The sequence below is a fragment of the Theropithecus gelada genome, chromosome X (assembly GCF_003255815.1).
Source record: "Theropithecus gelada isolate Dixy chromosome X, Tgel_1.0, whole genome shotgun sequence".
Lineage (NCBI taxonomy): Eukaryota > Metazoa > Chordata > Mammalia > Primates > Cercopithecidae > Theropithecus > Theropithecus gelada.
The window spans coordinates 18,154,990-18,179,509 of NC_037689.1; the positions used below are offsets into that span (position 1 = coordinate 18,154,990).

The following is a 24,520-nucleotide window of genomic DNA, read 5'->3' on the forward strand; positions in this document are numbered from 1 at the left end:
AGTATCCCACTAAAAACAGCAGGAAGAATTAGATGAGACTAAATTACACAGGTGTCTATGAAAATAGGTAGGAAGAGGTGGTGAATCATGGCTGAGACTAACATAAATTGGTTCTTGTCATCATAAACAGCAAGTTTTCTAGGGTCCATTTTAGAACTTATATTAAAAGTTCATTTAAAAAAAAATCTTGAGTCATAAAGTACCATAAAATCCATCCATTTAAATACAATTCAATTTTTTTAGTAGAGTTGTATAACCACCATCACAATCTAAGTCTACAACACTTTTCTCACCCCAAGAAGAAACCCTGTACAAATCACCCCCTCCCCTTGTTCTTGCGGCTTAAGTCTGAGGCATTTCATATAAAAATGGAATCATGGCTGAGCACAGTGGCTCATGCCTGTAATCCCAGCACTTTGTGAGGCTGAGGTGGGCTGATCATCTGAGGTCAGGAGTTTGAGACCAGCCTGGCCAACATGGCAAAACCCTGTTTCTACTTAAAAAAAAAAAAAATTAGCCGGGCATGGTGGCATGTGCCTGTAATCCCACGTACTCAGGAGATTAAGGCATGAGAATCACTTGAATTCAGGAGGCGGAGGTTGCAGTGAGCCGAGTTGGTGCCACTGCACTCCAGCCTGGGCGACACAGCAAGACTTCACCTCAAAAAACAAAAAAATTATGCAATGTGGTATTTTCTGATGGACTTTTTCCCACTTAGCATAATGTTTTCAAAGTTCATTCATGTTGTACAGATTTATGTATACATTTCACTTGGGTATGTAACTGGGAATGAGTAATATGGTAAATTCTACGATTAACATTTTGCAAGGTGGCTGTGCCACTCTACAATCCCACAAGGACTATACGAATGCTCCAATTTCTCCATAGCCTCATCAACATTTACTGTTGTTTTTTGTCACCCTAGTAGGTATGAAGTAGCATTATCTCACTGTGGTTCTGATTTTCATTCCCCTAATAACTAATAATACTAAGTATCTTTTCAAGTGCTCATTGGTCATTTGTATACCTTCTTTGCAGAAATTTCTATTCAGATACTTTGCATCCATTTCTTAATTGGGTTGTCTACTTCTTTTTCTCACCTAGTTACCCTGGCTAACTCCTCAAGCAGAATGTTAAATAGAAGTGATTGGAGTGGACATCTTTTGTCTCATTCTTGTTCCTAAGGGGAAAGCAACCAGTCTTTTACCATTAATTAGTATGATGTTAGCTGTGGATTTTTTGGGATACTCTTGATCAGGTAGAGGAAGTTTCCTTCTATTCCTAGTTTGAGCCTTTTTATATTGAAAGGAGGTTGGATTGGACAAATGCTTTTTCTGCATCTATTAAGATGATATATGGTTTTAGTAGTTTCACTATTGTTGGAGTATTCCATAGATGTCTGTCAGGTCTGTAGCCTGTTAGAAACGGGGCCGCATAGCAGGAGGTAAACCCACCCCCACGCCCCTAGTCCGTGGAAAAATTGTCTTCCACAAAACCAGTCCCTAGTGCCAAAAAGGTTGGGGACCGCTGGTTTATAGTATTCAAGTATTTTTTTTCCTGCAAATTTGGAACACTCTGCCTGATGTCACTTGTTTTGGGCCTAATTACTTCCCTTAGGATGTCTTGTAAGCCAAGTCTTAGAGCAACAAATTCTCTCAGTCTTTGTTTATCTGGGAATATATTTAGCTTGCCTTCAGATTTTAAAGATTGTGCTGCTGAACGTAAAATTCTTGGTTGTCAGGTCTGTCCCCCAACCCCAGCACTTTGAGTATGTTGTCCTATTGCCTTCTGGCCTCAATGTTTCTGATGAGAAGTTAGCTGTTAATTTTTATTGGGGTTTCCTTGTGCAGGAAGACTCATTTTTCTCTTACTACCTTCCAATTGTTCTGACTACAATGTGTCTCAGTCTGGGGCTCTCTGCATTTACCGTATTTGCAATTCTTTAAGTTTCTTGTCTTTCATCAAATTTGGGATGCTTTCAGTGACTATGTCTCTTTCTGTCACTCTCATTCATCTGGTATTCCCATTACAATTAATATTGGTCCCCCTTCATGGTATGCAATATTTCCGTGAGATTCTGTTCACTTTTCCTGTTCTTCAGATTGCATAATTTCTACTAATCTATCTTCAAGTTCACTGATTTATTCTTCTGCCAGCTCAAATCTATTGTTTAGCCCCCCTTATGAATATTTCATTTTGGTTATTATACTTTTCAAGTACAAAATTTCTACATGATTTTTAAAATAAAAAATAATTTCTCTTTACTATCCTCTAATTTAGACATTGTCATTAATACTTTAAAAAATTCTTTAGACATAGTTTTCTTCAGTTCTAGAGCATATTTGTAATTCAAGTCTTTGCTGTCAAGTGTGTCTATAAAGCCCTCCATGTGGCCTCCTTCAAAGGCAGTCTCTGTGTCAGTCTACAGGTCACATCTTCCCATTTGTTTGCATGCCTCAATTTTTGTCATCAAAATCTGGATATGTTAGATATACAATAACAACCTGAATACTGATCTCCCTTCCCCCACCCATTTGCTTGCTTGTTTAGTGACTGGGCTATGACTATGGGAAATAGACTACAGTCTATTTCCCTCACAGTGCACAGCTTCCGACAGCTCTGTCCAGATGTTTTCCTCCTCCTTTTAATCCTTTAGCCTGCCTACCTAGGAGTTGTCCCTGGGTCAGTATAAGCCCTTTACTGGCCAAACCCTGTGCTTAAGCCTCCTTGACTAGTAGATTTTTACCCTTTACCACTGGATGCCTGCGTGGCTTGGAGGCTGCTATCACACCACTCAAAAAGTTTATGTTTTTGTCCTATGTTCATTCGGAGACGAGTAGCTTGCATGTTCCCTTCTCAATCACTCCAGCTAAGGATGCAGTCTTACTGTAAGGATGCAATGATATATACATAGTCTTCCAGACTGCCAGAGATACATGTAATTTTCACATCTGGCTTCCTAAAGAGTTGCCCCTGAGTCAGGGTAGCTTATTATTCACCCAGTGCTCTGTTTGGTCAGAGCTGTATTTAAGTCCACTGTACCGGTGAGGCTTTCACCCTTTGGTGATGGATCGACATGAAGCTTGGGGAATGTTTTCAATTTGTCCCGTGTCCAGTTCTGATGGTTTCTGCTTAGGTGCAGCCTAATGCATACACGTATCATTCCTGACCCCCAGGGTTGACTGTGATCACAAGAGGGCTTGTCTTGGCTATCTCTTTATCTAGATCTTTCTGTTAAACTTCTGGTTGCTCATCCTGTGACTTGCTGATACCAGTACAAGGGAGCCACAAGCACTTTCTTAATTCTTCATCACCCAAATCTCCATTTGTGATAATACCCTTAGGCATGCACGGTATGGTCTGGTCCAAAGAAAGATGGTCTCTTCAAGCACAACTGCTGAGCACAGCATCCTCACACCTTATCTCTCCATCTGGACAGAACATCTATGCTACTGTTCAGGAGATAGAGGGAGGACAGCAGCTAGCTTCTCCCAAAATAATATCCCTGCTTTAAGAGCAGGTGCTGGTGTTGGGGGTGTGGGATCAAACTATGATTTTCTCAGATTGCACTCCCTGACATATAATTTCCACCCTGTGAGCAAGCTAGGTTGGGGATAATCAGAGCCCCAGTATTCTCGTCTGTCATGCCTTAAGTAAAGCATTTATCCTACAAGTAGGCACTGAGTGAGGTAAAAGAGTCTCAGTTTTCTTGGACATGACTGCCTGGAACAGAGCTTCTGTCACATAGGGCTGAAAAGGATCAGAAATGCCAGTAGCCTACACCTCATGTGGTCAAACTATAGCCCCTAGACTGGCAGCCGTGGGGAGAGGGAGCCCCTGTTTCTTAGTCATACCTGCCTGGAGTAGAGTTTCCACACAAGAAAGCTGGATCTGAACATGGGAGAACAGAACAAGTTGTGGCTCAAATGCTACAGACTCTTACTGTTTTGCAGATTTAACTGATTTTCTTGAGTGTTTTCCCATTTGCTATACTCCCTTAGGACAATTTTCAGGTACTCTAAATGACTATTTTTAATATTTATCTCCAGTTAAATGGCTGTTTCGTTAAGGCCTGCTGAACATTTTACTCTGCCATTCCAGATATGAAAATCCTCACCCCCTTGGGTTTATTTTCATCATATACTCTGCATTTGTTAGTCAGCATTTTTGTTTACATGAGTATTTTCATATTTTCATTACTAATTTTGACCTAATTATGGCCAGTGAAAGCCAACTCCTGTGTCCTTTTGACATGTCAACATGTAAGAAAAGTTGAACACTTTACTTTCTGGAATAGGATGGTCAAGGATCATGTTGTACTTTCCCTGTTCCAGGCCTGAAAACAGTCGTTTCTCCAGGAAGGTATAAATTGTTCACAAAATGGATAATATTTAATTATTTTTAAACCACACAGAAGCCACACAGACTTAACAGTATTTCATGGTTCATGTGTAGGAATGAGTCAGAAGTGAGAAAATCTAGCACAGGATCTGCATCCTAACATAGCACTGCTGGTGAATGACACTCATAAAGAAATCCTTTTGTGTGGAAAATGTTCCTAAAAACTGTTACTGTTGGATGGAAAAGACTGGGAAGAAGTAACAGAAGGTGGCAGTCCTAAGTAAACAGAGTGCAAAAATCTGACCTACAGTGAAGTTGGGTCGTCCAACTGTATCCAGAAATAAGAAAAAATGGTAAATTAAACTTTCAATAAGTACTGAAGTCAGTAGAATGACTATTCTACCAATGAGTTAAAACTTAAGTGAAAACTAAAAGGTGATTTATACTTTATTGTATGCATATGAAAAACTTTTAAAGAATAATTTAAGTAAGCACCAGTGTATGAAAGCACCTGTAGTGAGAACCTGAGTAAATACTGTAGAGAATTTTACTAAGTTCATTCTTTTATCTAAATAATGTTTATGGGGGTAAAATCAGCTAATCATGCTTACTGAGGAAATGTTTTTCCCCACAAAGCTAAAGATGCTAGTGAAGATAAAAGACAGGCAGGACAAACCATTGGTAAAATGGTTATCAGAAATTGAGAATATCAGTGAACTGTGGAAGCCTGATGTTATCATGCCAAGTAACCTAATGCCTCATATCTAATGGGATCCATCTATCACTTTTATTATAGAGGCAAAAACCATAATTCACTTTAGAATTGCAAATTTAGAAATGTTACTGGATGATGTTACCACAGAAGTGATTTAACGTTGTAAAAAGTTTAATAGAAGAATTTTACTAGTTTTAAAAATTATTTTCCCCCACCCCCATATTTAAGTATCTCCAGACTCATCAGTATTAATCAAGAGTAGTGTAATAAATTGGAAGAAGAAAAGGTACCAAGGTTAGGAGAAAGAAAAGGTATGATGTTAAAATTCAGAGGGGAATTTACTATGTGCCAGACATTATTCTAGCATGAATAACCTGCCCACAGTCATACAGCTAATATGTTTGGGTCATGTTTCAGACCTAGGCAACCTGACTATGCAGACTCACATCTCTCAGTCTGTAGATATACAGACAACATAAGGAGGAAAAACTGAAGAATGTAATCATTCCTGTGACAACGAAGTTGAGATGAGGCAGTAACTCAAGTAGAATTGTACTACAATGTAGCAGAAAAAACCCTAGTAAGACAGTAGGGTTCCTGACCTCTGACAATGAAATTAACCACCACATGCAAATGAAGTAAATAAAAATCAGCATTAAAGCACATATGGATTATATGGCTCTACTCTGGGGGAAGGCCCTCCTTGGCAATCATGAGGGCTTTGTACCACCAGGAAGAGATTATAATCATAATATACTAAACCCTACTACACATAAACCTCTTTTTTATCTCAATGATTTTGAGTACCTTTGGTATAGAACATAAATCACATGGCTGTACTGCCTTGATCGTTCTATTATACTGCTTAGAAAGAACCTAGGACTGCAATGCTCAGATCACTGTCTGTTGCTCATCGGCTGCCTAACACTTAGATTGCTTGTCTAGCTCTATAATCTATTGGCCCCGAGGGGATAAATGGAAGAACAAAGAGTCAACACTATTACCAGAAGTATCAGAAGAGTTGCTTAATTTTTATGTTTATCTGAATTTCATTAGGAAATGTATGTAAGTATTAAGCAAAAATCTGGTAATTCATAAGCACCTGGGGATTTTATTCAATAATGTCAAAAGCCTACTCCTCAAATATTGAGTATTATAAATATTCTCATTTTTAACATACACACACTATGGGCTTCTGCAAATCCTACATAACATGTTAAATGAATGGTAAGTTGAGTAATCAGTATGTTTAACTCTATCACTAACATTGGTAATACAGTATTTTCTTCTTATATACTGCTCTGGAAGCAAACTTGAAACTACAAAGTATCAATGGGGAAAGGGGCATGAATTTGTCATAAGACAGAGGAGGAATAGTATATACTGAGAAGCCATCCCTACTCTTGCACACACAGACTGACATAACTGTCAGAGGGCAAAAGAGCATTGACACAAGGCTCCACATATGGCAGGCACTTATAATCAGGATCTGTTGAAATCACAGGAAACTTTATCCTAAACATGTTCAAACAATTTCACACTTTGAATGCCAATGTAAACATCTAGATTCTTATAGCCAGCCTCCCATCTCTACTCTTATGTTTTTTAAATTCATGGAGTCTCGAAGCACTTACAAAACATAAGCTTGGGATTATAAAAGAACTATAATGTAAGAACAGACATAGACAAAACAAGTTTCCTTTTAAAAAGCTAAAGGTGGTGGTAAAGGAAATAAAGGTTGAAAATGAGTCAAGTACATTCCTAAGAAGGTAGCAATCAACTGTAATAAAGGCAGGCAGAGCTCCCAAGGCAGGGAAGAAAAATCTATTTAACAAAGAGAATGGGGGAAGGCAAGCACTTAGTGAAGACCCTTAAACTGCTGGCCTGGAGTTTAGGATGTCTAACAGTTGGGAGTAATAGTGGATCTTAAACCCATAAAGGAACATGATTTATATTTCTAAGGTAATTAATGCAAAAAAAGGTCACTGCTATTTCCCATAGTTTATTTTAGCTTACAATACATACCTCTAGCATATAGTCTCATGCTTTCCATGTAAGTTGCAAGGTTTTCTGCTACCAAAGTAACTAGGGCATGATTGTGTTGAAGTTGATTGATTAAGTCATGGCGATAAAACACATGGGGACTTCGCTGAGTTTGACTGAAACGAGAAGAACTTAACAATATAATTAGGCAATTAAACTCTGTTGTAATCAGAAGAGTTCGTACTATCTAAATTCTTAGCTACTGATTTAATAATTTAAAAATTATACTTTTGTACATTTACTTTTTTTAATGAAAATATCACAACTAACTTAAACTCTTCAAAAAATAAGACATTTATTACATTATTCTTATTTTACACAAAAAGCATCCATCAGTATTCACCAACTTCACCAAATGGGAGTATACCTCAATGACTATTTTCTATCCTATAATAGTACCAACGTGCTTGTGTTACTTAATTATTACCAAAATTATAAAATAGAAACATTTTTTGCAAGACTAGCATCACAAAAATTATGCTACAGTTGTAAGGAAGAATTTTATTAATTATTAGCTATTTAAGAAAACATCCTGGGACACTCTGTAGCCAAGTTTGCCCACAGGTGTCACCACAAAGACTAATCTGTTTTGCTATCTTTATTGAAACCTAATCTGTTTTGCTACCTTTGCTGAAACCAATCAACTTTCACATCCATTACTACTATTTTAGGGGAGACGAGGCCACTATTCTTGGAAGACTATGTAAACTACTGTGTCTACTTCGAAAGCCAAATGCATTCATTTGAGAAAGGCCGAAAGTCATACGTACGATGGGCCAAACATACTCAAAATACGCCCTCAAATAAATATTATTGTTAATGAGATATATGTCTCAATTTCTTACAATGTTTATATCTGCATAGCTTTTCCAATTTGATATTTTTTTCTAGCCTTAGGGAAAAAAGTGAGACAAAGTTAAACTGTTTAAATAAAGACATATACATGACCTTTTCTCTTTCTGTCTGAGCTATAATCATAGTAATGTAGAGCTGTAAAGGATCCCGGCACTCATTTAATCTTACATATAAACAAAACATGGTTTTTTTTTTTTTTTTTTGAGACAGTCTCACTCTGTTGCTCAAGCTGGAATGCAGTGGTGCAATCTCAGTTCACTGCAACCTCTGCCTCCCAGGCTCAAGCGATTCTAGTGCCTCAGCCTCCCGAGTAGCTGGGACCATAGGCGCATGCCACCATGCCTGGCTTATTTCTGTATTTTTAGTAAAGACAGGGTTTCGCCATGTTGGCCAGGCTGGTCTCAAACTCCTGGCCTCAGGTGATCCACCCTCCTCGGCCTCCCAAAGTTCTAGGATTATAGGGGTGGGCCACCACACTAGGCCAAACATGATTCTTTACAGAATTTTTACAAGATTAAATTACTGGTTTGACCCAAGATTCACACCTAGAAATCCTGACTCCACTGTAAATATTCCTTCTATTGCACCCTGCTCTCTTTCTCTTCACATTATTTTTCCTTTTCATGTTATCAGTTCCAACTCTATTACCAGAAAATAGGACAAACTATTTCAGTAACCAAAATTTGACACCTAAGATAGTATAAAGACAGCTATTAAAAAGAAATTTAGCTAAAACAAATGTTTAAAAATTATGAAACTATATCTTGTCATCTTTCATCAATTTAAATGTCCTTGTGGTCTAATCCAACTTTTAAAGACATGCCATGAAACTTCTTGGCATACTTGCTGGAAATATGGTATGTATATAATAATAATTCTGAACCAAGAACCCAAAAGCAATATTATCTTGATTCTGATATTTATCACTTAACTGTGGCTTACTTCCTCATTAATAAAACAAAGGAGATAGATATAATAAAGGATTCTTTTGTTTCAAACACTTCTTATATAGCCTCTTCTCACTCCACTAATTGAAAAATTTGCATTTGCCAGCCGATATGCTGTTTCTTTTCAATAAAGTACATAAATTTAAATATTGAAATTTTCTATGTTAAAAAGTCTTACCTCAAATTTTGAGGCGCTTCACCAAACAAACTACAAATTTCTCTAATCTGTTTCAGGGCGGGAATAACCCATTTGTCATTTGTGCGAAGTTCTTCTATAAAGCGATCTATCCATTGGATCTTTTGTGTATCACGGTCCTTAAACAAATGATTTCAATGTTTTAAACAGATCAATACTCAGGAGAATTTTATTTTCAAATTATTTTGAGAATTGTAAAATAAAAGCTTTTCTTTTAAGATTAGCAACACAAGCATCATGTTGTAATTATAGTAAAGAGTTTAAATAATAAAAGCTTTAAGTTTGTTTTTATTTCACATTTACTACCAAAACTCCAAAAAGCCCAGCACTGTTATAAAAGCTTTGTATTATATGGACTGAAATTGATCTGCACACACTGCAGATCCTAAGTATTAGTCACACTGACAGAAAGTTTGATTTTCCAAGTTTGCCAGAGGGTAGGTATTTAGCCAGTATTTTAAGAGATTCTACCATATCATAAAATCCAGAATTAATACATAACAAGACCCTGACTGTTACTCTACTCTAAATGGGCCATCTTTTAGTAGAGTGAAGAACACTGAAAATGTATATTTGACTAAGAAAATAAATACAATGACAACTACATTTAAAAATAATCACCAAAATCAAAATAAAGAAACATACATACAAGAAGAGAAAAAGGAGAGAGGCAGACATAAACTGTTAAAAATTAAATTAAGAATGTTATAAACTCAAAATTATTTCGATTATGATATTTTACTTCTCAAACCTTAAGTTACTTCAGCTCTTCCCCTAAAGTCAAGAGTAATCACAACTGCAAGTTTGTGTGACTAACAATTTTGTAAGCTCGGATTATTTTACTTTTGCATACAAGGAAAGGAAAACAATTTTGTGGAGGTGTTTTTTTTTTTTTTTTTTTCTTTTTCCTGAAACCCCTCAAGTTTGGTATTATTTTGTAATGCAGATATTCCTTTTTTGGTAGCAAAATTAGGATCATACTCTTAAGTGATATTAATCCTTTTAATGGCTCCATAATACAACCTTGTATAAACTATTAGTAATTATTCACAGCTGGGAGCTGTGGCTCATGCCTATAATCCCACCACTTTGGGAGGCCGAGGCGGGTGGATCACTTGAGGTCAGGAGTTCGAGACCAGCCTGGCCAACATGGTGAAACCCAGTCTCTACTAAAAATACAAAACAATTAGCTGGGCGTGGTGGCACGCGTCCGTAATCCCAGCTACTGGGGAGGCCAAGGCAGGAAAATTGCTTGAACCTGGGAGGCGGAGGTTGCAGTGAGCCAAGATTGCACCACTGTACTCTCCAGCCTGGGCAACAGAACAAGACTCCGTCTCAAAAAAAAAAAAAAAAGTAATTATTCAGGAGGCTTCCACATGTTCATGTCCATAAACACTAATGAATGTCCTTGTGGGTACCTCTTTGTATCCTTTTTCACTATTTCTGAGAAGAAATTTATCTAAGTAGAATTGCTGAGTTTAATAGTGTGTACATTTTTAAGGCCATGAAAATATTTATGATCAAATGTACACTTTGACAGCAGTTTTGGCAAGCAGAAGGGAAAAGGTGGCAGTTGGAGAATGACTTCAAAAAATTTTTTCCCAAACAATAAATGAAAGTTGAAGTTAAAAAAGGCAACAGTCTACTAAATTCAGTGAAATTCAGTAATTATTCATGAATGAATGTGTAAATCACTATGCCAGGCACTGATACTAATAGATATTTAAAAGAGAAGTTACCAGTTAAAAGCCCTGATAGCAAATGTACTGCTCTGATTCAAGACTCCTCAGAAGGACCCTTGATTTAATGAAATAATTTATACTCAAGGCCTTTATTACTATTTAATTTGCTGAATACTTAATGAACTGTCACAAATAATCACAGTCAAAACCTGAGTAGTATCTACATTAATACACCTTCCTGAGCTTTCCTTGGCTCTTACCTAAATACCAGTCCATCAGTGTAACAAATAGTTTTATTAACATGTGAGAAATTACTCAATGTTCACTTTACCATGTGTTAAAAAATACACATGCTACAAATTAGACTGTAGGGAAATTGTGTGATTTGCTCATTGTGGAGGCACTAAATGTTTTAACGGTTAGGAAATTCTATTAATTTTTCTTAACTTCCCTATGAGCAAAGAAAACCTCATTTCTCTTCCCTCTGAAGTCCCTAATCAGCTTTAATATTCGAATTCTATTCAAAACTGGCATTTCAGAACCATACACTTGGTAATACCACCACTGTATAATCTGTTCTGTTTATACTTTCTCCTAAGGAGACTAAAATGCTTTTCGGATGAGTCACAAAACCTTGATGTACACATTCTAAGGAAGGCAGACTAATGAATTTTTTGTTCAACTCTGGAAGATCATTTAAAAACTAACAATGTCAGAGTAACATAGAACTATTCTGTAACTAAGCCATCCTAACTGAAGGGGGAAGGGGAAAGGTGACAAAAAGTGAGCAAAGCAGTATACTCTTACCTGGGAGCAACTGTAATCTAGTATTTTTATGTGGGCACTGAGAGCCAGGTCCATGATATCTACAGGCACATCATCACTGTGAGCCAGATTCCACAGAAGGTTCAACACTTTGTGTGCCATCACACCATCTTTATCATCTTCTGCAAGACGACGTATCAGCTCAAGTAGCTTTTCACGTTGCTTTTTACTCGCATTTGTCCAACTGGCCTGGAAAAAAATTAAGTGACATGAAAACACATATTTAGTCACCACTTCATAAATTGTCACCAGGTTAACTATATTCAAATTCATCAAAAGAAATGTAGCTAAGCACAGAATTATTCAAGTGAGATCTGAAAATACAGTTAGCCTGGTATTTTTTTACAGGGTAAATTCCAAAAATGAAAAATAAATGATACATTATTTCAATTTAGAAGACACCCAATTAAAAACTCTAAAATACATTTTTTTAAAACCTCTAAAATGGTACTGTAATACAACATGGTTATCATGCTTGTGGAAGGGCAGGGTACTAATGGCATTTAGTGAGTAGAGACCAGGGATGCTGCTAAGCAACATGGGAAAAGCTTTATGAGTAAAGTTACTGCTATGGTTTGAATGTCCCCTCCAAAACTCATGATTAAGCTGGCACCATGCCTCTTGTACTTCCCAACCTCCAGAACCATAAGCCAAATAAAATCCTGTTCTTTATAAATTACCCAGTCTGTGGTGTTGTTATAGCAGCAGAAAATGGACTAAGTTGCTAATCAGTGTTTATTAGAAAATAAACTGAAATGAACCTAACACATCAAACAGTAGAAGAACGATTAAGCTGACTGGGCGCAGTGGCTCACGCCTATAATCCCAGCACTTTGGGAGACACAGGCCGGCGGATCACCTGAGGTCGGGAGTTCAAGATCAGCCTGGCTAACATGGTGAAACCCCATCTCTACTAAATATACAGAATTAGCTGAGCGTGGTGGCGCATGCCTGTAATCCCAGCTACTCGGGAGGCTGAGACAGGAGAATTGCTTGAATCCAGGAGGCAGTGAGCTGGGATCGTGCCACTGCACTCCAGTCTGGGTGACAGAGAGAGATTCTGTCTCAAAAAAAAAAAAAAAAAAAAGAACGATTAAGTTAATGAGAGAAGATCCGTTCAATGGAATTACTAATATGGTACGTCTTCAAAGATGATGTGAGCGCCCGTTTCTATTTCCTTTCAGTCTACACAAAATAACAAAAGAAATATGACAACGGCTAAGAATATAAGACTTAAATATCAGATTACAATTAAAAACATCTGGCTCACATAACAAAAAGAGAGACAACTAGGTATTCCTCCTCAAGGAAAAGCACACCACCACTTAAGATATGCTCTAGTAAAATAAAAAACAAAACCTTCTGTATCAAAACTATTGACAGACACCAAGGCAACAAACGATCCAGTTTCTTCAACAAATAAATTGCAGGGAAAGTAAAAAAGAAGGAAGCTAGTTTCAAAGAGACTTAAAAGACATACACATGGACTACACCAGGATCCTGATCAAAACTCACTTCTAAAATGAAGACGTATGATCTAAGACAACTGTAAGTTTTAACACTATGATATTAAGGAATTATTGTTTTTTAGGTAGATAATGGTATTGTGAATTTTTTCATGTACTCATCTTTTAGAGATACAAACTACATGAAAGGAGAAATTAAGAACATCTGTTCAACCAATGCAACCATCGAGTGAGTGAAAAAGATAACCAAACTGGGAGAAATTATTTGTAACTCTTGAACTGACAAGGATTAGCATTCAAAATATATCAAGAACTACAATCCAAAAAAATACAAATAATGCCATGGGGCTGGGGGTGGGGGAATAGACAAAAGACTTGAACAGGCATTCACCAAAAGAGAGAAAAAAAAAAAAAAGTGAACAGCTCAAAAAATATACAAAAAGATACTCAATCTCATCATTGATCAAGGGATATAAAAACTAAAAGCACAACGAGGTAACATTTCAAACACCAAGAAGATTGTCAAAAATTCAGAACTCTGACACGAACAAGTGCTGGCAAAGATATGAAACTTACTTAGAACTCAAATGTTTAAAAACTAGACTAATGTTTAAAAACTAGGCCAAGGACATAAAGCAAAGCCTAACCCAGAAGGATGGAATCATTTGGTTGCAATCTGCAAAGAATCACAAGGTGACTCAGACTTCATTGCTTCCTTTCAAAATCATCTTTAGCAGAAACTTTCAACACTCCATAAGAATTGCCAGATTTACCAACACCTTGGGAAAAAAGTGCTTGTTACGAAATGACAAGTGCTCAATAAACATATGTTAAGCCAAAGGGGAAAAAACATGAAGAGTTATTATTATATTAAGACCATTATTGTATTTAGACTATCCTGAGAAGAGGAGGGATACAGGAGACACAATAAACAATCAATCCCTTTTTTTACTTCTCTCATCAAAGGCATCACTGGTCACATATCATTTCAAAAGTCTTTATCTTTACAGTGCCCATGATGACCAATTCTATTATTTCCTCAGCTGCCTTTGAGATATTTCAATGGATGGAAAAAGTAAGTTTTACTTTTACATGCATAGAAACAAAATATATAAAAACCACACAAAAGATTCACTCAATACTTTGTTCCCTTCAAAATAAAATTTTCCATAAAGCAGCGATTTTTCCATAAAGCAAAGCTTTAATGACCCTAAGACTTGTCTGTGAAACTTGCTTAAAATACAGACTCTTGGCTTTCAGTACCTACTGATCTGATTTAATATGTCTGTGATGGAAGCCAGTAAAAATGGTATTTTTTCTTCTACTGTGAAATACGTATCTAGAAAAGTACGAGCATATACCAACATTACGGTACACAATGTAAACACCTGGGTAACTAGTACCCAGGTAAAAAATAATACATGGCAAGTAACGCCCCAGAAACCAGCTGTGCCCATTTCAGAACTTTACATTAATGTAATCAAGGTGTATGAATTACTGTGTGGCTTTATTCCTTTCTTCAACCTTCTGTTTATTAGACTCCTCCATATGGTTGAGTTGCTCTTTCATTGCCATGAAATATTGCACTGTATGAACATTCCATAATTTATCTATTCTATGCTTTATCTATCCTACATAGCAGGTTTTTTCGCTATTACAAGTAATTCTGCTACAAGTGTTGTTGAACACGTACCCTGGTGTACATAAGCATGAGTTTCTCAAGTGTATATTCAGAAGTCAAACTGATGAGTTATGAGAATCTTAAACTTTACCAGAAATACCAAGTAGTTCCCAAAGTGGCTATAGCAATTTATGTTCCCACTAGTCGGTATAATTGCTATTTTTAACAAGAAACCTTGGTGACCTAATGATCTAATGCCAGTTGTTAATAGAACACCTCTTAGTGCAAACTGCCAAAAAGTCTTTATGTTCTTAATCCACAAATTCACTAACCACTTGAGCTTTCACAAGCCTAACCCTGGAAACTAATCAAAGATGTTACAAAACATGGCCTCAAAACCCAACATGATGGCATCAATGCAGATATGAGTGTAGGACGAGTTCTTGGGCTACCTTATCAGTTACATTTTGATTAACTCATATTTTGCTTGTACATATGACCCCAGAATACCAAGATATTGGTATTCTCTTGCTGTCATCTTACTGTTTATTGCAACCAATCATCCTTCCCTGTAGTCCTACAATTTCCTTGAACCTGTAACTAAAATAGAAACTACCAGGGAAAGAAGTAAAAAGTGATAGCCTGAGTTTCCCTTATGGGGGCTATTAAGAAAATGAACACCAAGTTCTCGTTGGAAAAGAAAACAATGGCCAATTCCTTCACACCACAGACTGTTTAATGGGATTTCTATTGAAGTATTTATTGGCTAAAAGTAATTCACAGATCTAATTAATCAATTATATTTGAAATAGAAAGGTAATATTTTGCTATGTTAATAATTACCTTAAAACAATCAAAAAGATGATCAAGTTGTTCAGGAGAAAAATCCCATGCCAATTTTGCCAGGAGATCATGTACATTCTTCACAATGGCTTCATGTTTCCCTGCCTATTGAAAAACAAAAACAAAATCACAACACACTAGAATCTGAGTAACAGATTAAGTAGTGTATACTGCTTACTGACAACTATTAATAAAGTACTCTTATCTCCTTCATTTAACTGTGTAACACAAGAAAATTCCTAACACAGCCCGCGTGGTGACAAATGCCTACAATCCCACCTACTCGGGAGGCTGAGGCAGGAGAATCACTTGAACCCAGAAGGTGGAGGTTGCAGTGAGCTGTTATCAAGTCACTGCACTCCAGCCTGGGCAACAGAGCGAAACTCTGTTTCCAAAAAAAAAAAAAAAAAAAAAAAACCTAACATTATAAAATGCTTTAGAACTGCCATCTAAAACCTGGCAACTTAATTTCATGATATAATAAATATAGCTAATGTGTACTTTGGCAGTTCATACAAACCTTTAATACAATTTATTTAATTTAACATGACAATTTTAATATTGCAAACAGAAAAATAAGGCACACTAGGCCAGGCGCGGTGGCTCACGCCTGTAATTCCAGCACTTTGGGAGGCTGAGGCGGGTGGATCACAAGGTCAGGAGATCGAGACCATCCTGGCTAACACGGTGAAACCCCGTCTCTACTAAAAATAAAAAAAATTAGCCAGGCGTGGTGGTGGGCGCCTGTAGTCCCAGCTACTCGGGAGGCTGAGGCAGGAGAATGGCGTGAACCTGGGAGGCGGAGCTTGCAGTGAGCCGAGATTGCGCCAGCGCACTCCAGCCTGGGCGACAGAGCGAGACTCTGTCTCACCAAAAAAAAAAAAACGAAAGAAAAATAAGGCACACTAACAATATTGTTTCAAAACTGGAACCTTAAGCACTCAAAGGAAAAGCTGTTTTCTTGGTTTTTATCAACTAAAAAGAACAAAGCTTTATAATCTACAACTCAATAATGCTTCCCAAGAAATCCATGATTAGAAAACTGTCATTAGTAGAAGGAGTTGCAGTCTCCAACTCAAAAACTAAAAAGGTTACTAATCCTTCTGAAGAGTTATAAATCCTCTGGAATAATTGTTACAGGTCTTTATAAATAATCAAGTGATTTAATTCTCCAGACACTGGAGGTTTTTGCTTTCTATTAAATCTATGAAGAAACCAATTACAGATGTCTTTACTCTCTTTCAATAGACACTCCTTATGATTTTACTGTTTGCACCTTTATTTAAAACCACAGACAGCCGGGCGCGGTGGCTCACACCTGTAATCTCAGCACTTTGGGACACCGAGGCGGGTGGATCACGAAGTCAGGAGATCGAGACCAGCCTGGCTAACACAGTGAAACCCTGCCTCTACTAAAAATTATGAAAAATTAACTGGGTGTGGTGGCAGGCACCTGTAGTCCCAGCTACTTGGGAGGCTGAGGCAGGAGAATGGCGTGAATCTGGGAGGCAGAGCTTGCAGTGAGCCAAGATCGTGCCACTGCACTCCAGCCTGGGCAACACAGCAAGACTCCGTCCCAAAAAGAAAGAAAGAAAAAAAAGAAAAAGAAAAAGAAAAAGAAAAAAAAAGCCACTGACAAATTCTCAACCTTTATCAAATACAGATAAAAGAATATTTTTATTTTTAAAAGATTATTGGTTATTTCAAAAAGATTCCTGGCAAGGTAACAAGCATTTAAATGTTCTCAAAGTCAAACAATACAAGCCTGCATCCACTTAATGACAGCTACTACTGTATTTATTCAGTTTTTAGTATCTTTATTTAAAAAACTAAATAGCCATCACTTTAAATTCCTTACCTGTGCTGCCCAGATATTATCAAGGTCCTGTAAGGTCAGAGCTTTTTCTTTGATGACAAAACGAAGAATCTTCTCCAACTTTTCTACATATTGTGGCTGATGAAGACTATCTCGCAACACTATGGATAAGATATTGTTCTGCTGTATCCATTCCTAAATGTTAATTCAAAAACGTGTTTGAAAGCAGAAATTAAAACAATTTTTTCTTAATTGCTTACACTATTATTAAATATAAGGAAATTTAAAACACATTTACAAAATATAATACTGATAAAATATACTTATGTGTTGCTTTAATGGAAAATTATGAAATTTTATAACAATTTTGCACATACAGAAATCTTCCCATAAATTAGAAATACTGAAATTAAAAAGATTCTACACTCCAGCATTTACTCAGAAAAATATTATTTAAGTACACAATCACCATGGTAGGGTGGGTACAGGACCAATTTTAGGATCTTTGGTTCTTTATCCCAATTTTGCCCCAGAATTATGTTTTGACCTTGGGTAAAAAGGCATTCTATTTTTTACTTTCATTTATGAACAATTATCACATTCTAGGCACTATTACTGCTTATCCATTCTCTCTTTAATTTTCCAAACAATCCTAGTCAGAGATACATTATTATATTACAAAATGTAAACAGGCTCACAGATGCTAGAATTGGAATATGAATCAAGTCATATGCTTCCACAGTCTGTTTTTCTGTAACACTGTGCTAGCTTGCTCAACTAGCATTCATTTGATCTACAGCAATAGAATAAAGTGCTAACTCATGCTACAAATAGGGAGTAATCCACACTATATGATTTTGCAGTATTTAGCTTACTGAGAATAAAAAGTAGTTAGGCCCAAAATGTGCTAGAGAAGTACATGTCTCAGCTGATAAAGAGCCAGTTTTTAATGTCTAATCTGTTGCAGATAGTTGTTTTTATGTTATTCTACATATATACACATATATTTTTAATATAAAGACAGGGTCTTGCTTTGTTGCCCAGGCTGGTCTTGAACTCCTGACCTCAAGCAATCTCTCCTCGGCCTCCCAAAGTACTGGGATTACATGTGTGAGCCACTGCAGAGCCACAGATACTTTTGTAAAACACAGTAAGAATGTCACAATGTCAAACTGCAACTAAAGTTTCTAAACACTTCACTGCTGTTTTCTGTCCTACCTAGGACTTGTTCAAGAACCAGCACCAGTCTTCAGACCACACTTTGAATAGCTCTGTGCTGGACTTTCCACGAGGCAGATACGTACATCATATGTATGAAACTAAATGTCTACCCCGACCCCCTAACACGGCAGTATCGAAGCAGTCTCCACATACATTTTAACACACTCTAATCACTATCTCCCCTATTAAAGTGAGGGCTCCTTGAGGGCAAGGACAGTTCTCCTACAGATGTTTTCCCAAGACTGTCACACAATATACATTCAAAAAATATTGGCACTGTAACTTAGATGGCATACTTACTCATTTCAAAACAATATCATACAAAGTATCTATGGTACATAAAGTTTCCTAAAATTTCAGTATCAAAATAAAATTCTCAAAATCGTGATGAAACAATTTGTGTAGATCTTATTCTGGTAATTTTATTTCCTGTTTTAAAACATTTAACTGTAAATGGCAAATGAACAATAGGCCACTTTATAAGGTAGCAGATACTACCCAATCCATTTTCTAGATCAACTCTACCTACTCCATTTCAACCAACTTCCCACTCTCCAACAAACTAGTAATTACTTCAGAACGCCACATTCATCACTAAGTTTATCAAAGATGTTTTAAAGTTACTCATATCACTACCAAATAATAAACTATGTTATTTCAAAAAGTTCTCGGGATTAACAGAGTTATACATCAAAACACCTCCCAATTCCAGTTTACTTTAAAATGTTACTACTACTAATTTTTTTAGCTAGAGCTATTCTAATTTTTTGTCTTAATTAGATTCTTATTCATATAAAGAAGAATCGAAAGACTCACTGCCATTCGTTCAGCTGTGAGCCACTCTTCCTCCTCAGGATTACCATGTCGATGGGTATAGTATGACACACTAGATATCACCTTATTAACTTCATTCAGGGCATTCATCTTTCCATTGAAAGAAGAAATTTGCAATAATCTGTAAGAAAAATTCAGTGATAAGTATGATTCTAAAATCGGCATAAATAATTATTTCAAGAGGTAAGTATCTTACCTAAGTATCATTTTTAACCTAAATATTTCTAAGTTTTTAACAGTTTCTTCTTGTCCTGGAACCCTTGAAGCTAAATTCTTCAAAGATTTAATAATCATTGAAAGAGCATCATTTTTGGCTTCATTCTTTGCTTCCTTTTTCAGTTCTTCATCAGTTAAGTTTTCTAAAAACTGTGGAACCATTTCTATTATTGGAAGAAAGTACTTTTTCACTGTATGAAGAGTGAGAAACTCATAGCATTGCCCAAATGGTCTGAAATAAGAAAGATATAAAACTCCTGTAAATACGCAATTTCTTAAAATCAATTTAGGACTAAACTCTATTACTTTTTAAAAATCCAAGTTATTAGTTGAAGAAACCACACTTGAAAAACCCAATTTTTATGAAGCAAAAACCAGCAATTCTACAGTGCACTAAACATTGATTTTTAAATGTAACTTACTTAATAAGGGCTGCAATTATTTGAACGTTTAATGCTGATCCATTAATAAAACGATCATGCAAAATCTGGAACCCATTTAAAGTGCCAAATTTGTTGAGAAGATCCACTAGCCAACCCTGTAACACAATTAATGAAAAAAGTTAACTTCCTACTTCAAGGGGTAAAAAGCACTAAAGCCTTCTTGAAATATACTAGAAATAGTAAATTCAGTAAAACAAATCATTTTTCAAAGGACCACAAAACATTGCATTTTGTTCACAGTAATTCCATCTGTGAGACAGAAGCAGTATACGTAGCAAGTATAGATTAAATCACTGGGGCATAGTTCGGTCTGTTTGTACCAATGTAAGTGGTGAACAGGAATTAGAAGACATGCTCCTATTTCAGATATCCCACCATATAAGAATGAATACCTTCTAATTACTGGAAAGTCTTTTATATTAAAATAATTTTCAGGAGGCAGATAGACTTCAAGAGAGTTAAGCAGCAGCTACTTAGTAATGAATTTTGAATCTACTTCTTGTTTAGTTGTAAAATATTAAAATTTCCCTATAAACATAGTAACTAATAGCCTGAGAGTGAATTGTCAATTAAAAACTAAGGCCTGGTATTAGTATCTATTGTTCCTAAGTAGAATATGCTGGTTGATACTTTTGCTTATACGAATTGCACCCAGTTCTCCTTATCTTAGAAGTAACACCATGCAACAGGATGAACTAAGGAAGAGCTGTAGCTCAAAGTACCATACAGCTGGCACAAAACAACAGTTGTGAGGCTAAAAGCATGTCTGTATGTAAAAACTTAAGATGAATTAAAAGGCTATACAGATATAAGAATCAAATATACGTAGAAATTAATGTACCTAAGAAAACCTTTCACACCTTGCCACCTTCTAAAATTTAGGCCATGTTTTAGAAGCCACTGGAAAACAAGGGACAAGAGAGACAATTTCTCTTCTAAGCCTTAAGCAAAAATAATTTCTACAACTATTTTTAAAAAATATATAGGAAAAAGTAAAGATGCTAAATAAATGGCTGTATTTCCAATGTTTGTTTAAAAAGAAAATATGATAGCTAATGCTAGTGTTCTTTTTTTTTTTTTGAGATGGAGTTTTACTCGTCGCCCAGGCTGGAGTGCAATGGTGCGATATCGGCTCACAGCAACCTCTGCCTCCTGGGTTCAAGCGATTCTCCTGCCTCAGCCTCTCAAGTAGCTGTGATTATAGCCACGCACCACCACACCTGGCTAATTTTTGTATTTTTAGTAGAGATGGGGTTTCACCATGTTGACCAGGCTGGTCTCGAACTCCTGACTTTAGGTGATCCACCCGTCTTGGCCTCCCAAAGTGCTAGGATTACAGGCGTGAGCCACCTTGCCTGGCCTACTGCTAATTTTTATATGGTTTTAAAAGAATATGAATGAACTAAATTCTCTAATAAATCCATTACCATATTTCAATATAAGATAATAGTGTTTTCCTTTTTAGTCATGAAAGGCTAATTCAAAACCATTAAAACTCTTGAGTACTTAATTCACCAGATCCCTTTTGTCATTCAGCAATTGTAAGAAAGTACATGCTCATTATGTAATATATTTTATTTCTTCAGTAACTATAATGAGAGTATTAGATTGATATACTTGATAGTTACAATATTTATAAAACAGCAGGTGTGGACACAGTAAAGAATTAGTCTAAAGCTAATCTTTCTGTATTTCTTTGGCTGCAATGTACACTTAAACAATTGGGAATATTCAGATAGAGTGCTTCAAACTGAGGCTAATAGGCTAGCTTCAGCAGCTGCCAACAACAGCTTTCCTTCTCTGGCTCTAAGTTGTCAAGACTGGCAGAGAAAGATCAGTCGCCCTAAACAGAAAATTCAAAATGACCACATAGCCTACAATTCACCATATGCTTTCCACACAGTTTTCTATTACTACAAGTTCCTTTTCTCAAAGATAGCATGGTGAATTTTACCTGAGACCTTTTGTCACAACCAATGAAGTTTTTATTATATTTTAAATGTTTGAATAAATAATCTCATTTAAACATCTTCAAACATCTTAGGGGAAGATGGGGAACAGGAAACACTCTCAGAGATAGTCCTGACAGCTTTAGCTTTCTCATGGGTCAAAAGTTGAGGCCACAGAGGTTCAATGTCCCAGGAGGGTAGGGGGTGTAGAGAGAATTTGAAGTAGAACAGAAGACCTACCAAGAGCTCCAGAAAATGATTAAGATTAAGGCTCAAAAATATTCCTAATAAAACAGACTTTTAAGCTCTGTAACTCAAATTTCTCAAAGGTAAATGAAACTCATTACAAACAGTATCCGAAAGTGAATCTACAGCTTAGAAAGTTTACCTCCATCGACTAAATCTGATGATCTGAATTTTGCCACTACCACCTTTGAAGAACAGGATAAAAAAACATATGGAGGCTATTATATATCCCTTAGATTTTTCATTATATCATGACATCTGCATCCAACTAGGGACATGGTTGAAGATTCTGCCAAATATGTCCCCTTTTAATCAGATTTATAGAAGACTTGTTTAGCTGTATAAAATTTCTCTTACTTCAACAGCAAGTAAATGTGTAGGTAACTCCACAGAATATGCTTCTCCCTGATTCACAACTATATTTTGGGCTATATTTTTTAAAATTGTACTCTTGAAGGCTTTGAAAGGCTAACTACTCTCCCAGTCGCTGTATTTTATAAGTTTAATAGCAAGAACTATACTTCGAAGATATAAAACTATCTTCAACCAGAAGTCATCTAAAAATTTTACATTTAGCATTGCCAAATCAAGTTCTGTTTCCTGTGAGTCTCTTAAGTTGTGGATTACTGGCACATAGAGCAAAAAAAAAAAAAAAAAGTAAAATTTAAAAAGAAATACAGGTATAGATTAAAATTTTCATTTTGAAGATTGCCATTATTAAGATATTAACCGGATCTACTCAAGCAAAAATAAGCCATCTAGTGGCAACTATATGAACTGGGAAATATCAGAAAATCTCAGCTTATGTTTGACATATTTTTGATAACCTCAGCTTATTAGTAGAATAAACCAAGTTCTGCATAATGTATGACAAAATTTTTCTGGCTGGATAGAAAAAGGGAAATTTGTACAAGACCTATAATATTAAAAATGTCTCCCTAAAATCTAAAATTTTTAAATTACTTAATATTTATTAAAAGAAGCAGCATTTCGGGATGAAGTTTTCACAGTATATAGTCTGTTTACACCAATATAGAAAATTTACATTTATGTACCGAATATAGATATTTAAGTGAGATTTGGAAGATTTACTATATTGATTTCATTAACAATATCTGTAATTTTATGATGTATTATTAGGTATTTAGAGGATATACTTGATTGTGGAGTCAAAATCTTGGAATGCCTAAAATGATCATGGCCCTACAGAACAACACTTGAGTCCTTGGTCAAAGAAATAATCTCCTACTCTATTTCAAAGAAAAAATACAGTGTTTCCTACTAACCCAAATTATGACTACTTCTAAAGAGGCTGGACAGAAGACAATGGGGATAATTATACATGCAGAAAAAACAAAGACAGAACCAGAATGACAAAGCTACGAAAAAGGCTTCTGGTTGAGTGTATTTTCATTTAAAGTGTTATTTCATTGTCACACTTTAAATACAGATCACTGAAGATTCTGTGTCAGAGCAAAACAATTGTATTATTTAATTTTGAAAATAACAAACCAACACACCTTTGGTGATCGCGGGTCTGGAGAACGAGCAAAGAGTTCATCTTCAGGCAACTGAACACTTGAGGAAACTGATTCACATGGACGTGTACCATTGTAGATATGGAATTTGCAATGAGGATTTAAGGCCATGGCAAGAAGTTCTAAAAGTGGAAACCAGTCTTGGGACAACTTGGCCACACATAGCTCCACCAGACGATGAGTATTGTTAATAATACACCTCTGTTACATGAGGAGGAAAGGCAATTTACAAGATCAAAACACTGCAATTTCAAACAGAAACATCTTCAATATTAATCGTATCCTAACAAATAATGATCTCTCCATTTTTCTAACCATTTAATTAATACTGGGATCAAACTGATTATCAAAGGACAAGTTAGAATTTGTTTACTTCATAATTTATATGGTACTTTCAAAAGCCATTTGCTATGGCTTAAAAAATACAAGAGGCACCGTAAGTTATCTATTCCTGCTCTACGTCCACAGATAAGATGCAAGTTACTATTTTTTCTCTCTGGAATTTGTACACGAGAGGCAGCAATTCTAAAATCTAAACAGTATGTCAAGCTGAGCACAGTGGCTCACGACTGTTAATCCCAACACTTTGGGAGGCTGAGGAGAGTGGATCATTTGAGGCCAGGAGTTTGAGATCAGCCTGGGCAACAGGGTGAAACCGTGTCTCTACTAAAAATACAAAAATTAGCCACGTGTGCTGGCATGTGCCTGTAGTCCCAGCTACTC

At 36.2% G+C, this 24,520-nt stretch overlaps 1 protein-coding gene across 2 annotated transcripts in view; it reads right to left on the minus strand.

Moving 5' to 3' along the window:
* Positions 1-24,520, minus strand: part of USP9X (ubiquitin specific peptidase 9 X-linked) — a 149,686-nt gene that overhangs the window by 74,241 nt on the left and 50,925 nt on the right. For both annotated transcript variants that reach the window (XM_025371684.1, XM_025371685.1), the window contains exons 6-14: positions 23,780-23,998; positions 20,044-20,159; positions 19,602-19,853; positions 19,388-19,526; positions 17,393-17,545; positions 15,535-15,639; positions 11,587-11,793; positions 9,080-9,216; positions 7,082-7,215 (exon numbers count right to left, since the gene is read on the minus strand). In XM_025371684.1, coding sequence (XP_025227469.1) covers positions 7,082-7,215; positions 9,080-9,216; positions 11,587-11,793; positions 15,535-15,639; positions 17,393-17,545; positions 19,388-19,526; positions 19,602-19,853; positions 20,044-20,159; positions 23,780-23,998 — 1,462 coding nt within the window. The remainder of the gene's footprint in view (positions 1-7,081; positions 7,216-9,079; positions 9,217-11,586; positions 11,794-15,534; positions 15,640-17,392; positions 17,546-19,387; positions 19,527-19,601; positions 19,854-20,043; positions 20,160-23,779; positions 23,999-24,520) is intronic.